At 44.1% G+C, this 16,041-nt stretch overlaps 1 protein-coding gene across 4 annotated transcripts; it reads left to right on the top strand.

Moving 5' to 3' along the window:
• Positions 1-576: 576 nt before the first annotated feature.
• On the top strand, positions 577-15,813 carry LOC106564530 (interleukin enhancer-binding factor 3). 4 transcript variants are annotated; one of them, XM_014130658.2, is made up of 20 exons: positions 577-828; positions 1,405-1,565; positions 2,202-2,316; positions 3,340-3,557; positions 4,161-4,335; positions 4,652-4,829; positions 6,481-6,578; positions 7,208-7,303; positions 7,477-7,588; positions 7,736-7,833; positions 8,099-8,210; positions 8,359-8,478; positions 8,670-8,878; positions 9,299-9,418; positions 9,773-9,898; positions 10,215-10,382; positions 12,990-13,107; positions 13,360-13,398; positions 13,975-14,367; positions 15,014-15,813. In XM_014130658.2, exons 2-20 carry the CDS (start codon positions 1,441-1,443, stop codon positions 15,145-15,147), a joined length of 2,754 nt encoding a protein of 917 aa, XP_013986133.1. In that variant the 5' UTR covers positions 577-828; positions 1,405-1,440; the 3' UTR covers positions 15,148-15,813. The 4 variants fall into 4 exon arrangements, with proteins under 4 accessions (XP_013986133.1, XP_013986132.1, XP_013986130.1 ...); XM_014130657.2 differs by having other exon boundaries at positions 6,391-6,578; positions 8,099-8,192; XM_014130655.2 differs by having other exon boundaries at positions 6,391-6,578.
• The last annotated feature ends 228 nt before the right edge of the window (positions 15,814-16,041 follow it).

Raw genomic sequence — 16,041 nt, 5'->3', positions numbered from 1 at the left:
ACCATTGTAAAGCTTTTGGTCATGTTTCAAGCGTTTGCAGAAGGGAGAAACCGAGATGTCCAAGTTGTGGAAAATATCATATCATGTGTTTTAAAAGTAAGGAAAATGTGACATGTTGCAATTGTGGTGGGAACCATGAAGCTACATTTTTCGATTGCCCTACAAGGGTGAAAGAGAATGAGGTGGCCAAATCCAGGGATGTCCAGAGTATTTCATATGCAGCAGCTGTTAAAAGGGTTGAGGGTTTGAAAGGTGCTCCTGAAGAGTTGATGGTGGTAGTTAGGCCTTCACTGGAGGCTGCAGGGGTTGCCTTTCACCAGCAGGACCTGGCATTTAAAGGTTAAGAAGGTGGCCTTCATAGCTATGGTGATTAATGGCCCTGCCAAGGTGGAGAGAAGGTATAGGAAAATAGGTATCATTGTGGATGTGGCAGAGCGGTTCCTGGAACTGGAAGACTTCACAGTGGATGAGTTACATTGAAATATTGTCACAAGCCATACCACCCTTTCAGGCCCTAGAGCGTGAGAAGGGAGATATGGAGATTTGAAAGAAGGAAGAAGTAGGAGTTTTGTTTTGGTCAATGTACTATTTTTATTTAGGTGTATTAAGTTAGTTTCCCTATCACATATGGATTTTATTTTTACCTTGTTTTGGTTTTTCAACCCGTCCAGTGGGTGGCGGCAATACACCTTTTGTGGTTGTAGTCCGCCATTGTCCCACAGAAGAAGGAACCAGCAAGGTGTTGCTAAAAGACGTCATTATTGCGCGACACCGCGCAGCTCCACGCCCCCAAATAGCGCGACATTACCGTGCCTCCTCCTTTCTCAGGTGAGTGTTTTTAACGATCTAGAAAAGGTTGTTACTTTAGTGTTTGTAAATTAATACAGACATTCTGCTAGCGATGTATTTAATTGCAGTTATGTGCTGAATTAAGCGTCAAAAAAGTATTAGCTTACCTTGCTAACTACAGCATCTGGTACGGTCTCTGATCTGGTAGTATCATTCTAGCTATCTTGCCATAACAATGGCGTCGGCACCGCAGGTTGAAAATAAATTCTGTTAGCCCAATAATTATTGGTTTGCAGCGTGTTTAATTTTGTTTTAAACCCAAATTATCAAAAGCGGTATGGACAGCTGCTTACACATTTGGTGGTAAACAAACAGTTAGTTAGCATAGTTTACCTGCACGTCGTTGTACAACTCCCCGGTATGTTTACGAATGTTAGCTAGGTAGTTACCTCAGGGATGTCACGTGATGTACAAGCCTGCCGTACGTCACACTAACTGCAGTTTCACCAAATGTTTTTATACAAACGGTATATAGTTTTCTTTACCATGTGTTTATCATGAGGTGGTGCATTGTAGAGAGAGTGATTTTCAGTGTTTCTGTTTCTATGGCTACAGCAGGTGTCACACAGGTGGCAGTAAAAAGACAAGCTCATGGCTATGGCAGCAGAGCCAGTGCCAGATGCAGTCTGGGACGAACGGCAGGCCTATGAAGAGCTCCTGTACTGGGACAGCCTGATACAGCGAGGCCATCGCCTGCTACCACACGACTTTGACAGGTACTGTATCGCTCCAGGGTGAAGTTTCAATGAGGTATAGATCTAGGATCCACATCCCCAATCCTAACCTTAAAGGAAAACTACACCTAAAACTATATTTGGGTATTTGTTTCATTAATCCATTGTTGATATAGTCCCAAAATGTTTTGCATGTCAGAAATATAGAGTTTTCCAGACATATAACTTTCAAAATACAAAAATATAGCCGGTATGATGGATTTGCATTATATGGTGCAAAATGCATCATACTGGCTGTATTTATGTATTTTGAAAGTTATGTCTGGAAAACTATTTCTGGCATGCAAAATATTTTGGGACTATATCAACAATGGACTAAGAGTTGTTGGGTGGAATTTTACTTTAACCATTAGTGGGGGGAAATGCAAGGAACACTTTGACTGAAGAGCAGTGCCTTCTCTCATCCATGCCTTTACTCTTATTTCACACATTGACTGGTTATAATAATGTTACATTATGACAACTACAATGTAGTATTTCTACACACAAGGCATTTCAATTCGCTCCAAAGGTTGCACTAATCTCTGCCAAAATTGGTCGATGTTGAATCTACAGAGGTGAACTTAGTACTGTAATTGGTTTCTATTCTAACTACTTTGTGTCTCTCTCCCCTCCCAGATATGAGGAGCTGCGCTACTGGTATGACTGTCTCTGTTACGAGGAGGAGCTGAGGCAGTACGATGAGTACATCGCCGCCATACAGGAGATGGAGGAGAACCGACTCCAAACTGAGGTTCAAACTTCCACCTCGACCGTTTCCCTTCATGTCAATACAAATTCCCTGTGTGTGTGAATGTAGCGCTGGCTCATGCCTGTCACCTCCGAAAGAACACAAGGTTTGGAGAATCAGAATTATCCCTAGGTGTTGTGTTGAATTCTACTTGAAGAACAATTTGTTTCACCTGTACAGCACAGAAGGCTGGAGAGGGGAGGATGGCTCATTATAATGGCTAGAATGGAGTGGATGGGATGGTATCAAGCCCTTGGAAACTGTGATGTGTTTAATACCATTCCATTCACTCTGTTCTAGCCATTACTATGAGCCGTCCTCCCCTCACAAGCCTCCTCTGCTATGCATACTGTTTATAGGCCAACACGAGAAGCCAATTGCACCTACTTTGATATGTTGGACAAATGGTCCTATGATTTGTTTCCAACATGATGGCCATTAATAAAATATTTTATTTCCCTTCTTGCTAAGAGGCATGTAAATGCAGAAGTTGTAGATGATACAGTAACTATAATTTTCCAGTCGCAGTTTTTCCCCTCAGTCTATTTGTACTTACTAGTCATACTGGTTTTCCAGATCATTCACACACATCCTATTCCATTGGAACAAGTTAAAGCAGTGCTTAGGGCTGGCATGGTAACTGTATAATCATGTAACCGACAATTATGGATGAAGACCGCCATGAAAATACAATAGCTGTTTTAATACCATAACATTTTAAAAGAAATTTAAGTTAACAAACTTTACCCAAAAGCATTAAAGTAAAATAAGTCTACTTCACATCTAACAGCCAATATAAGGAGAGACTAGAGGAGACAAAACTAGCCTGTTTTAGAATTTTGTGTTGTGGAACGAACATCTGCCTATAGATAGCTGGGCATTCAAAAAGGCAAGACGCACGGTTGATTTATTACAATAAGAACATAGATTTCAGTTTTCCCTTACAAATCGTTTTCCTACTGTGTGCCCAACTGAACACGACCCACATCTCACTTACCCTTTTCCATCTTACCTTCTCTCTTCCAGGCCCCTCCGGTGCGCACGCCTCCCATGCGTATCTTCGTGAGCGACGACCGACACATGATGGCGAAGCACGCGGCAGTGTACCCATCGTCTGAGGAGCTGGAGGCGGTGCAGACAGTCATCTCCCACGTGGAGTGTGCCCTCAAGACCGTCTCTGACCTGCTGGATGTGGAGGCCGGAGTCGGGGTGGCGCCTGTACCTGTGGAGGGGGCAGAGGAGAGGTAAGAAAGACTGATCAAAGACCCTGGTACTGCAGGACCTATACCAGGTGGTGTCAGAGGAAAGCCCGTAAAATTGTCAGACTCCAGTCACCCAAGTCATAGACTGTTCTCTCTGCTACCGCACGGCAAGCGGTACCGGAGCACCAAGTCTAGGACCAAAAGGCTCCTCAACAGCTTCTACCCCCCTCCCTGCCTTTTGTTCACTGCTGCTACTTGCTGTTTATTATCTGTGCATAGTCATTTCACCTCTGTGACTCTTAGGCTGCAGGTAGCCTAGTGGTTAAGAGCGTTTCGTCAGTAACCAAAAGGTCGCTAGTTCGAATCCCCAAGCCGACTAGGTGAAAAATCTGTTGGTCCTCTTGAGCAAGGCACGTAACCCTATTTGCTCCTGTAAGTCATTCTGGATAAGAGCATCTGCTAAAAGTCTAAAATGTAATGAATACTTCAACATAGGAAGGCAAGATGCATTTTTAGAGAGAAAGAAAAGTGAAGGATAACAGTACATCTAATCTTGGATATGTGTGGTTCTTCATATCTTGTAGATTTACTTATTGCATTTGTCTCTGAATAAGCATTTCCTTGGTACTCCCTCCCCTGTCCCAGTGAGGTGGCTCCCCCTCCAGAGCGTATCCTGCGTGGGGTGATGAGGGTGGGCCTGGTGGCCAAGGGCCTGCTGCTGAAGGGAGACATGGACCTGGAGCTGGTGCTGCTCTGCACTGAGAAACCCACCGTCACCCTGCTCAAGAAGGTGGCTGAGAACCTCTCCACCCAGATTGAGGTAGTGTATCTATTTCATTTAACCTTTACTCAACCAGGAAGTCCCATTGTGCTCAGAAGACCTCTTTCCCAATGGAGACCGATATCCTTCGATGATGTTAACGCTCTCTCTCTTTGGTCGTTTTGAAGTGAGAGTATGAGAGTGACCGAGAGAGTTGCAATAGGACCTATATTTAAAAAGGTATTTTTGGTTGTGAAAGGTGCCCCCTCTATGCTAATATTGTCTCTCTCTCTTTCTGTACTGTAAGCCAAGCCAACCCTTCTGTAAGCCAAAATCCTAACTGATTTATTTTCCCATCATTCCAACTCTACTAAAGCTCGTCACAGAGGACAAGTACGAGGTCACCCAGATCCCAGAGGAGGCGGAGATTGTGATCAAGAGCATCAAGGAGCCCGTCCTGACCCTAACCATTCACCTGACCTCCCCCATGATCCGCATGGAGGCTGAGCCAGAGGGTGCCGGAGCTACCACCCCCCTGGAAGGACCACCTGGAGGTATGACCCCCCCTCCCAGGGACCAGCCTCAAACCAGGCCAGGAGGCTGGGACTACCCAACAGTACCACGGCTGTGTTCAGGGCACAGCGTTGTGGGACGTCTCGGATAGAAATATGATGTAGAGATCTATTTGTGATATGTGCACCAATAGATATTATGTGTGATACTTCTATCTGCAATGTTCCACAACATTGTGCTTTGCTGAATGTAGGCAGCCCTGGACTGCACTTAACAGCAGGCAACTTCAGATCAGCTACAGCAACAGCTGATAATCTGTGTGTTACTATTCACTTAAAGCATGTTACTGTGCAGCTCCCTACTGATCCATACACTGAGACACCATTTAAATACCTGATCAGTCAATATAGAGGTTAGTGGAACCTGCACAGTGGCTACTTTAGAACCGATGACAGTGAACAAACAATCTGATTGGTTCTTCACTGGAGCTCAGAGTTCTTCTATTCGCTGTAATTATGTAACAAAACGGCGACAATCTTCATCGCTACAATGCCTCTTTTAGTCGTTAATAATGCATTGTGTAATAATGTTTTTGATGATTTTAATAACAGTAATGTACGACTTAATTTACAGTTAATTGTATTGTTCAAGTTAAGAAATGAAGGCTTTTCTGAGAATGCCAGCCAATGCGCGGATATAGATTTGATTGCATGTGTTTTTAATGCAGAACAGTGTAACGTGAGGCTCGTATTGCAGCAAAACTGATCGGCATGACAGGTAATGTTTTTGGACCCTTCCTTTGACCTGCCTGGTTGAATGGGAACACAACCAGTCACAAGCAAAGGATATGGAAGGGAAAGTGTATGTGAGAGAGAGCAATATGTGTGTGTGAGTGAGTAATGCATGGAGGTGTATGTGAGAGCGAGGCAAAAGGGATGAATGTGATCTAATTAAGTCAGGAAAAGGGCATTTTGAGTTTAATCAGCTTTAGTAGCTACGTCCTCCAAGAAAATGGCCTTGTCTTGGATCAAGGCCAGATTTGGTTGCTGGGGGAAGCCAAGCTGAAGCCAAGCAGTCATCAGTTTTGCTGCAGTACTGAGCCGACCACAGATGCATTCTGATTCCAACTGCCTTGTACAGTAATTCCAAACCTGATTGATTCTCTCTTACTAAGCCTTCTAGTGTGTCAGTTTTTAGGGACGCTGGACCTTTGACCAACTGGCATCTCATTCTGTCTCGGAAAGGGGCAGAGCAGTATGACCCAAACCACTGGGGCGGAGGGAAGGGGTACTAAGACTAGGATTGATTAAGACTAAGAAATCCCCCCCAGCAAAACCTTATATTGAGAAATATTATGCTCTGGTACCCACTGTGAATCTGATGGCTAGAGTACACTCTCATCACTTAGACCTAGCATAGGGTTTTGTGCTACAGGGTGGGTGGGTAAATCCATTCTCTATAAATGCGGGGAGTCCCCTTCAATCAAATTTATTCATAAAGCCCTTTTTACACCAGCCGATGTCACAAAGTGCTGTACAGAAACCCAGTCTAAAACCCCAAACAGCAAGCAATGCAGATGTAGAAGTCCTTGTCCTGCCTTAGGAAAAGCTGCCTCCTCCCCGAGCCTCGAGACAGAACCCCCCCCTTGGTCAAACCGTACCTTGTCTTCTTATCCCACCCATCGACCAATAGAAAAGCTAACGGTCGACAGCGATGCGCCGGCGGACGTTCTGGACAGGCAGAAATGCCTAACTGCCTTGGCATCTCTCCGCCACGCCAAGTGGTTCCAGGTTTGCATCCTGTCTTTACTTGTCAAATAAAGTGTTCAAATGTGCCTTTTATTCTGCCTTATCCCATAATGAGTTGTGAGTTTGTATGCTCTCACAATGCCTCATTGTTTTCTATGATTTCATTCTGTCTTCCTTGGAACTATATTGCTGTTATTTGCTAGTACAAATTATATTGTAGCTACGTTGTTTTTAAGGGTCCCTAAACACTATGTAACCATCGCTCGTTCAGAGGGATTGGGTTAAATGCACATTTTGGTTGAATACATTAAGTTGTGCAGCTGACTAGGTATCCCCTTTCCCTCCTAATTATTTGGCTCCAATGGTATATTGGAGGGATACTGCACTAACCTTCCTATGCTACCCTGGGTGCAATATTCCTGATGACTCAGTACGTACACAATTGGTTGAATTCGACTCGTATCACACTTTTCCTTTGTGCTGTCCAGGAATATTAGCCTCGTGAGCTGCCTGCAGCGCGCATTCATGTAAGCTCGCGGGATCATGCGGCTCGTGAGGCTACTGGAATATTGCACCCCTTTTTATTTTTTATTTGCCAGTGCTCTAGGTAGGTAGGTCGTTGGATATCGCACCCTCTTTGACTTAGCTCGGCCCGTGCTTGTCTCTCTCAGGCTAAGGTCAACGACCTGAAGTCGGCCGCCATCGTGATCCGTATCATGAGAGACCTGTGTAACCGTGTCCCCACCTGGGCTCCACTCAGAGGATGGGTGAGTCAAGTCAAACTAATATAATACATGTAATATTGACTATAATGATATACATGTCATATACAATAAATTATGAAATATATGTAAATAAATATTATTTCATTTGGTGGAAGCGGTGGGATCCAGGTCTGAACTAGATTCATTAACTACTGTTCTCTCTCTGTTCTGTCTAGCCTTTAGAGCTGCTGTGTGAGAAGGCCATTGGAACCTGCGATCGGCCAATGGGAGCAGGAGAGTCTTTCCGCAGAGTTCTAGAGTGCTTGGCGTCTGGAATCCTGATGGCCGGTAAGTCTTTTATCCCTAAAGACCTGTATCGGGTAAATAGAGAAAATATAGGGCCTAGAGCATAGCCTTGCGGAACACCTCTCAGAACAATGTAGAAATGACGTCCACTAAATTAAACTAATTCAAATGTTCTTCTGTTGTTCAAAGATGGTCCGGGTATCAAGGACCCTTGCGAGAAGGAGAATGTGGACGCCATCAGCCACCTGGACACTCAGCAACGTGAAGACATTACACAGAGTGCCCAGGTAAAACAGGCATCAGTTTTATTCGGTTAGGTGAAATATTTATGCCTATAACGTTCCAGGTAGAATTGTAACAAATGGATCTGACATGATTCCCTACTCTACTTGAAAAACGATATTATCTGTTCTACCCAAAAGATTTTTGTCGCTGAAATTTCTGTTATGTTGCGTCCTTAACACGCCCCAGGTAGAATATCAATTGTGTTATTCTCTCCTATGTGCTTCCTTTTGTGATTGACTGTGTTCTATGTTTGTTTTTCCCTGTCAGCATGCCCTAAGGTTGTCTGCGTTCGGACAGCTGTACAAGGTGCTGGGGATGGATTCCCTGCCTGCCAGGGAACCAAGGAGAACCATAGGGCCAGGTCTCAGAAACTACGGTTGTTAGTATCCCCTCAGTTTTTGGCGATCTTCCTGGCCTGTCCCATGCTTCTCAAATGTGACTTTCATATTAGCTGTCTAGTAGTAGTCTTGATGTGTTGTGATTTTGAACTTTTCCTGAACCTTGTCCCTTTTCCATGTACCTACCAGCTCAGATCCTGGCCAGTTCCACCTACCCTCCCAAGAGACCTCATGATGCCGCGGACAAAGGGGGAGACGACAGCAAGAAGAGGAAGTTCCAGAAATATCCAAAATTTCCTAGAAAGTCGTGTATGTATCCGAAGTGGTCTTCGAATGGGATATTTCGTAGCTATTCTACCATTGAGGCTCTTTCTGAGGAGGTTACATTTGTTCCTGTTCTGATATGCTCTCTCTCTCTTTTTCCCTTTCTTTCTCCCCCCTCCCCCATCTCTCTTTCTCACTATCGCTCCCTGTCTCTCTTTCACTCTCCCTTCCCCCAGCCACAGAAGAGAAGCCCGGGGACTCTCCTATGGCCATGAACGCCCTGATGCGTCTCAACCAGCACAAGCCTGGTCTGCAGTACCGTCTGACGGGTCAGAGCGGTCCAGTGCACTTCCCAGTGTTCACCATGTCCGTAGACGTGGACGGCGATACATACGAGGCCTCAGGGCCGTCCAAACGCACAGCCAAACTCCACCTAGCTGCCAAGGTAAGGGATTGTATGCCTAGGCGAAAACATGCTAGCTGTACCAGTAGACTTCCAGTCATTGTGCTATCATTAGTTAGCATTAGCGTGCAAAACTACCTGCACGTTCCTTCATACTGCACGTAGAGACAAAAATGGTATCCACGACTCTGGGTAACTAGACACATCTCACACTATCCCTTTAAGATGATGGTTAACTGGTACAACACAAGTTGGTCCCTGAAATCAAATGTTACTCTCTTTGAAAGAAACAGTAGTCTTTCTCCTCTCTCTGTAACCCTCGCTTGCTGTCATCAAAGTGTTATGTCATTGTTCTCGAAGAATGTAATCCACTGGTTTTGCATTGAATGCGTTGTCGTCTGTATTGACTCTGTTTATAATGGCTGCCGTCCACCAAGTCCTCTCTCTCCCTGTCCGTCTCAGGTCCTGCAGAAGTTGGGCCTGCCCACTGGGGCGGATGTGAAGATTGAACCAGGCGAAGAGGGAGGAGCCAACGTACCATCCACACCTACAGCAAGTGATGCGTCCATGGCATCTGACGAGGTAGTCATTCTCTCTTCATATCTCCTATGTTTTCTGACTTTTCCCTGTGACTTTTTTAAAATGGTTGACTTAATATACTTTCATAAAGCAGCACAAAGCATTGCTACTGTACCTGTAGACTTCCATTCATTGCGCTAACGATAGTTAGCATTAGCTTATGAAACTACCACTTCCTTCCTACTGCATGTAACAACATAAAAATGGTATCCGTGAGTTTCTGACTCTGGGTACGTAGAACAAGGGCTTAAATGCCAGAATCTCACAGTATACTTTCATAAAGCAGTTATGTTGCAATAGAGTTGTTGTTGATGTTCATTGGACTTGACTGTTCTGCTATGTCTTCCATACTATCAGAACGGTCCCATCCTCACCAAGCACGGGAAGAACCCAGTGATGGAGCTGAACGAGAAGAGACGCAGCCTGAAGTACGAGCTCTCTGCTGAGACCGGGGGCAGCCATGACAAGTGCTTCGTCATGGAGGTCAGTCAGTAGCAGATGGGCGGGGTTTGCATGCTTGGGACAATTCTATTGATTCATTGCGCAAGGATTTGAAAACTAGAGTAGATGAATAACCAGTAAGGTCAGAGCTCGTATCAACAAAGCATCTCAGAGTAGAAGTACTGATCTAGGATCAGGTCCCCCATGTTTATGTAGAATCTTATTCATTACGATCCTAGATCAGCACTACCACTCTGAGACGCTTTATGAATATGGGCCCAGATGTAGTTGACAGAGCAGGATGTGGAAACACAGTAACCAGCATGTGTCTCTTTGTTACCACCTCCGCCACTCACAGGTGGAGGTAGATGGACAGAAGTTCAAAGGTCGAGGCTCCAACAAGAAGGAGGCCAAAGCCTACGCAGCCTTAGCTGCTTTGGACAAACTCTTCCCCGAGGGGGCGGGGCCCTACTATAACCCTCACTCTGACCCCAAGAAGAAGAAACCAGTCACATACACTTCCATGGTAAGACATGATATAAACTCAGCAAAAAAAAGAAACGTCCTCTCACTGTCAACTGTGTTTATTTTCAGCAAACTTAACGTGTAAATATTTGTATGAACATAACAACTGAGATATAAACTGAACAAGTTCCACAGACATGTGACTAACAGAAATGGAATGTGTCCCTGAACAAAGGGGGGGGGGGGGGTCAAAATCAAAAGTAACATTCAGTATCTGGTGTGACCACCAGCGGCATTAACCTCTGGTATCATTGGGACGCTCGCGTCCCACCTCGACAACAGCCAGTGAAATTGCAGGGCGCCAAATTCAAACAACAGAAATCCCATAATTAAAATTCCTCAAACATACAAGTATTATACACCATTTTAAAGATAAACTTCTTGTTAATCCAACTACGGTGTCCGATTTCAAAAAGGCTTTACGGCGAAAGCACACCATGCGATTATGTTAGGTCAGCGCCTAGCCACAAGAAACCATACAGCCATTTTCCAGCCAAGGCGAGGACTCACAAAAGTCAGAAATAGCGATTAAATGAATCACTAACCTTTGATCTTCATCTGGTGGCACTCCCAGGACTCCATGTTACACAAATGTTTGTTTTGTTCGATAATGTCCCTCTTTATGTCCAAAAACCTCCGTTTTGTTGGTGCGTTTAGTTCAGTAATTCAAAGGCACAAAACGCGCTCTCAACATCCAGACGAAAAGTCAAAAAAGTACAAAAAGTTTGTAGAAACATGTCAAACAATGTTTAAAATCAACCCTCCAGGTTGTTTTTGTCATAAATAATTAATCATATTTCAACCGGACAAAAGCTTCGTCAATAGAAAAGGAGAAACGAGAAAGGTGCGCTCCCGATCACACGGTGGACTCATGTCTGGAAATTTCCACTGTCCACTCATTGAAAGTGCTGTATCTCCCTCATTTTTCAGAGTAAAAGCCTGAAACAATGCCTAAAGACTGGCCACATGTAGAAGAAGCCAAAGAGATCGTGAACTGGGTCCTAAGTCTTTGTATGGTGGATAGGCTTTCAATGGAAAAACAGCCTTTCAAAATAATAGTACTTCCTGGGTGGATTTTCCTCAGATTTTTGCCTGCCATATCAGTTCTGTTATACACAGACATTATTTTAACAGTTTTGGAAACTTTAGTGTTTTCTATCCAAATCTACCAATTATATGCATGGCCTGAGTAGCAGGCAGCTTAATTTGGGCACGCTTTTCATCCAAAATTCCGAATGCTGCCCCTTACCTTATTGAAGTTAAGTACTGCAGTGCAACTCCTCCTCATGGACTGCACCAGATTTGCCAGTTCTTGTTGTGAGATGTTACCCCACTCTTCCACCAAGGCACCTGCAAGTTCCCGGACATTTCTGTGGGGCATGGCCCTAGCCCTCACCCTCATATCCAACAGGTCCCAGATGTGCTCAATGGGATTGAGATCCGGGCTCTTCGCTGGCCATGGCAGAACACTGACATTCCTGTCTTGCAGGAAATCACGCACAGAACGAGCAGTATGGCTGGTGGCATTGTCATGCTGGAGGGTCATGTCAGGATGAGCCTGCAGGAAGGGTACCACATGAGGGAGGAGGATGTCTGCCTGCAATGACAACAAGCTCAGTCCGATGATGCTGTGACACACGGCCCCAGACCATGACGGACCCTCCACCTCCAAATCGATCCTGCTCCTGAGTATAGGCCTCGGTGTAACCCTCATTCCTTCGACGATAAACACGAATCCGACCAGCACCCCTGGTGAGACAAAACCGCGACTAGTCAGTGAAGAGCACTTTTTGCCAGTCCTGTCTGGTCCAGCGACGGTGGATTTGTGCTCATAGGCGACGTTGTTGCCGGTGAGGTCTGGTGAGGACCTGCCTTACAACAGGCCTACAAGCCCTCAGTCCAGCCTCTCTCAGCCTATTGCGGACAGTCTGAGCACTGATGGAGGGATTGTGCGTTCCTGGTATAACTCGGGCAGTTGTTGTTGCCATCCTGTACCTGCCCCGCAGGTGTGATGTTCGGATGTACCGATCCTGTGCAGGTGTTACACGTGGTCTGCCACTGCGAGGACGATCAGCTCTCCATGCTGTCTTAGGCGTCTCACAGTACAGACATTGCAATTTATTGCCCTGGCCACATCTGCAGTCCGCATGCCTCCTTGCAGCATGCCTAAGGCACGTTAACGCAGATGAGCAGGGACCCTGGACATCTTTCTTTTGGTGTTTTTCAGAGTCAGTAGAAAGGCCTCTTTAGTGAACTTTGTTTTCATAACTGTGACCTTAATTGCCATCTGTAAGCTGTTAGTGTCTTAACGACCGTTCCACAGATGCATGTTCATTAATTGTTTATGGTTCATTGAACAAGCATGGGAAACAGTGTTTAAAGCCTTTACAATGAAGATCTGTGAAGTTAGTTTGTAAAAATCCAAATATCTTTGAAAGACAGGGTCCTGAAAAAGGGACATTTCTTTTTTTGCTGAGTTTATCTTTCGTACACGCACTGTAATGCACCTCACAATACTATAGAATCATGACTAGGAATAGCCATTAATTAATCCACACAGACACCATGAGTAGGAACCCTTTAGTGACCTCTGACCCTCCCTCAACAGCATATCCCAGGCTTTGGCACTATTCGAGGCATTCCAACTGACACGGAGCCTAACAACCGGGGCCACGGGCGAGGCAGGGGTCGAGGAAAGCCTACGACTGGCAGCAGCTACAACCAAAGTAGGACACTTCACTTGGACTGTCTATCTCAGGATCTAGACTGGACTTAAGGCCTTTAAAAGCATGTTCTCACAGAGATGAGGTTATCAGAAAATCATTCAAATATGGCTTATTTTAATTATTTAGTAAATAAGTTAATGACTAGACAATAAGCCTATAGTCGGACTGTTCTAGAGAGCTTGTTAGGAAATCGTACAACTCTTTTGGGCTCCTTTGCGTTAAGGTAATAAATCTCTCTTTTCTTGTTAACAGCAAACTACCGTTATGGAAGCAGTGCTGGCTCTGGTTATCGTAAGTGTTTTTTTCTCTCCACACTGTTGTCAAGGGAACTAATGAGTGATAGATTAGGTGTGTTAATTTGTGTTTGGTAACTTATCCCTTTAGCCTTATCTATTCTATAGCCACTATAGTCTATTGAGTCACTGGTACCCATTTGAATTCCTTAAGTACTTCCTTCCTTCAAGTATAATCACTAGAAATCCATGAATTAGATAGCCATGTGCCCCCCTTGCATCACCTTTTCTGTCCTCCTTGGCCTCTAAGTTGAGTCTCAACACTTACACATTGCTTCTCTTATTTAAACCCTAGCATCTCTCTCCATCATGTTGACTTGAATGCTGGGGCTGGGCTGCAACACAATGTTGAGCATTTGTCATAATAAGACTAATTAAAAGGAAAATATACAGTATTTTTACTTCCTAGTTGAAGTTGTTTGGCTTAGATACAGAGACGATCACTATACATTTCTCAGTTTTTCTCAAAAAGATATCCCCTTCAAAGCATTTGCTAAGTGTTCCTCCAACCAATACTAAATGTCCTCCTTTACCAATCACACTATCGTAACTTCATTGTCCATCTCTCCCTCAGACAATCTGTACAGTATGGGTGCAACAGAGGCTGCTTCCTCTACAACCACCTCCACCGGTGACGCCTCCACAGAGCCAGACGCCAGCGGCAACACCACCGGCTACGGCACCTTCTACCCCGAATCATCCTACACCACACCGGCCATAACCGCCTCCGCCACCTCGGCCGCCATGACCGCCCAGGTCGGTGCATCTTCCCTGGGTGCCTACCAGTCGGTGCCCCCTCCCCTGGACCAGCAGAGCCCCTATAGTTATGGCTACGGAGGGGATAAGAAGAGTCTGCTGACTGCAGCTCAGGCTCAAGCCCAACAGACCCAGCAACAACAGGTGGACTACTCTATGTACAGTACAGCCTACCCCAGCTCTGTCACCGGGGGCCAAATGTACAGTTACGGTGAGTGGAAATCTATATAAGGGGCCAAAGGAGGCCCTACACACTCACACGCATTCATACACTGGTAACTGCCCGATGTAACAGTGCCTTCAGAAAGTATTCTTACTGATGATGATGATGATAATAATACTAATAATAATGATGATGTGTGGGGTACAGAGATGAGGCAGTCATTCAAAAATCATGTTAAACACCATTATTGCACACAGTGAGTCCATGCAACTCATTAAATACTGGAACGTATTTAGCCTTGTCATAACAAAGGGGTTGAATACTTATTAGCTCAAGACATTTCAGCTTTTCCAATTTTTACATTTCTAAAAACATAATTCCACTTTGACATTATGGGGTATTGTGTGTAGGCCAGTGACAAAAAAAATCCACATTTATTCCATTTTAAATTCAGGCTGTAACACACCAAAATGTGAAAAAGGTCAAGGAGTGGGAATACTTTCTGAAGGCACTGTATGTGTGTGTATACCAATATATAGAGATTTTTATCTGATATTATTTCTGATATTGGGTCTGTCTTTAGTCACTTGATATCCAAATGTGGTCTTAATAATGGTTTAAAGAGTGTTAGTAGAGCATCTGATTGGTTGATTATTTAATGCCTTGTTCTTATTGATGTTTCATTGGTCCGTAGGCTACGGCAACCAATCAAGCTTCAGCATGTACGGGAACGCCTCCTCCCAGGGCTACGGGGCGGCTGCTTCTCCCCAGACCCAGCAGACCTCCTACCCCACGGGATACGGAAACATGAACTATCAGTACAAATAGGAGGTATCACACACACATCCCTCTCTCAAGCCCCCCACCAACCCTCTAAAGCTTTCCCCCAGAGGAAAAGAAGACCCTCATGTCTTTCTCTACTTTCATTATATTGATCTAAAATTGATTAATCCTAAACCCTCAGTCATTTTCACCATCACTTTATTTCCTAAACCAGACTATCCATTTCTTTATTTACCATGTGGTAAATGTAACCTAAATGTGTCTAACAAGTAGTTCAGTTCTGTATAGGGATTACAAAAAGGAAATAATAATAGCGCTTTCGGAATGATGCTATCTTGGGTCATATACTTCTTGTTTTGTTCAAGTCTTTTTATTATAATTTTTTTCAATAAAAAAATGTACACTTTGTTTTTCTGTTGGCAAGCCACCTGAGGTTGAATGTGAATGTAAACGGAGAATCTGTTCTTAGTCTTTTAAAATGTCTGTTTCAAAGACTTGTTTTCTTTCCATTTTTAATTTGAATCACTATTTTATGTTTTAATTGTTATTATATTAACCAGCAGTGTGGTAAAAAAACAAAAATAAGTTGACAGTAACTTGGATTTGAATGTGAAAGAGCAATGGAAATGTGTTAATTGCTGTTTCATTGTAAGGTTTCGGTAAAAGGCTTGTATCTGGTTGTTTGTAAGAATAAATTACTTTTATTTTGGAGCAAAGTGTCATACTTTACATACACTGACCACTGTTTTGACCTGGGTTTAAATACTATTTGAAATAATTTCAAATACTTTTATCTGTGCTTGATTGAACTTGCCTGTTGCAATGCAAACAATAGGAAAGTCCCAAAAGTGCAAACTCAAACTCCAGGCAGCCTAAAGCAAACGTTCAAAGTATTTGAAAGGTATCAAGTACTTAATGAACCCAGGTCTACTGTGTTTA

Source organism: Salmo salar, chromosome ssa12 (assembly GCF_905237065.1).
Source record: "Salmo salar chromosome ssa12, Ssal_v3.1, whole genome shotgun sequence".
Taxonomy (NCBI): domain Eukaryota; kingdom Metazoa; phylum Chordata; class Actinopteri; order Salmoniformes; family Salmonidae; genus Salmo; species Salmo salar.
This window is presented reverse-complemented; position numbering and strand designations above follow the sequence as displayed.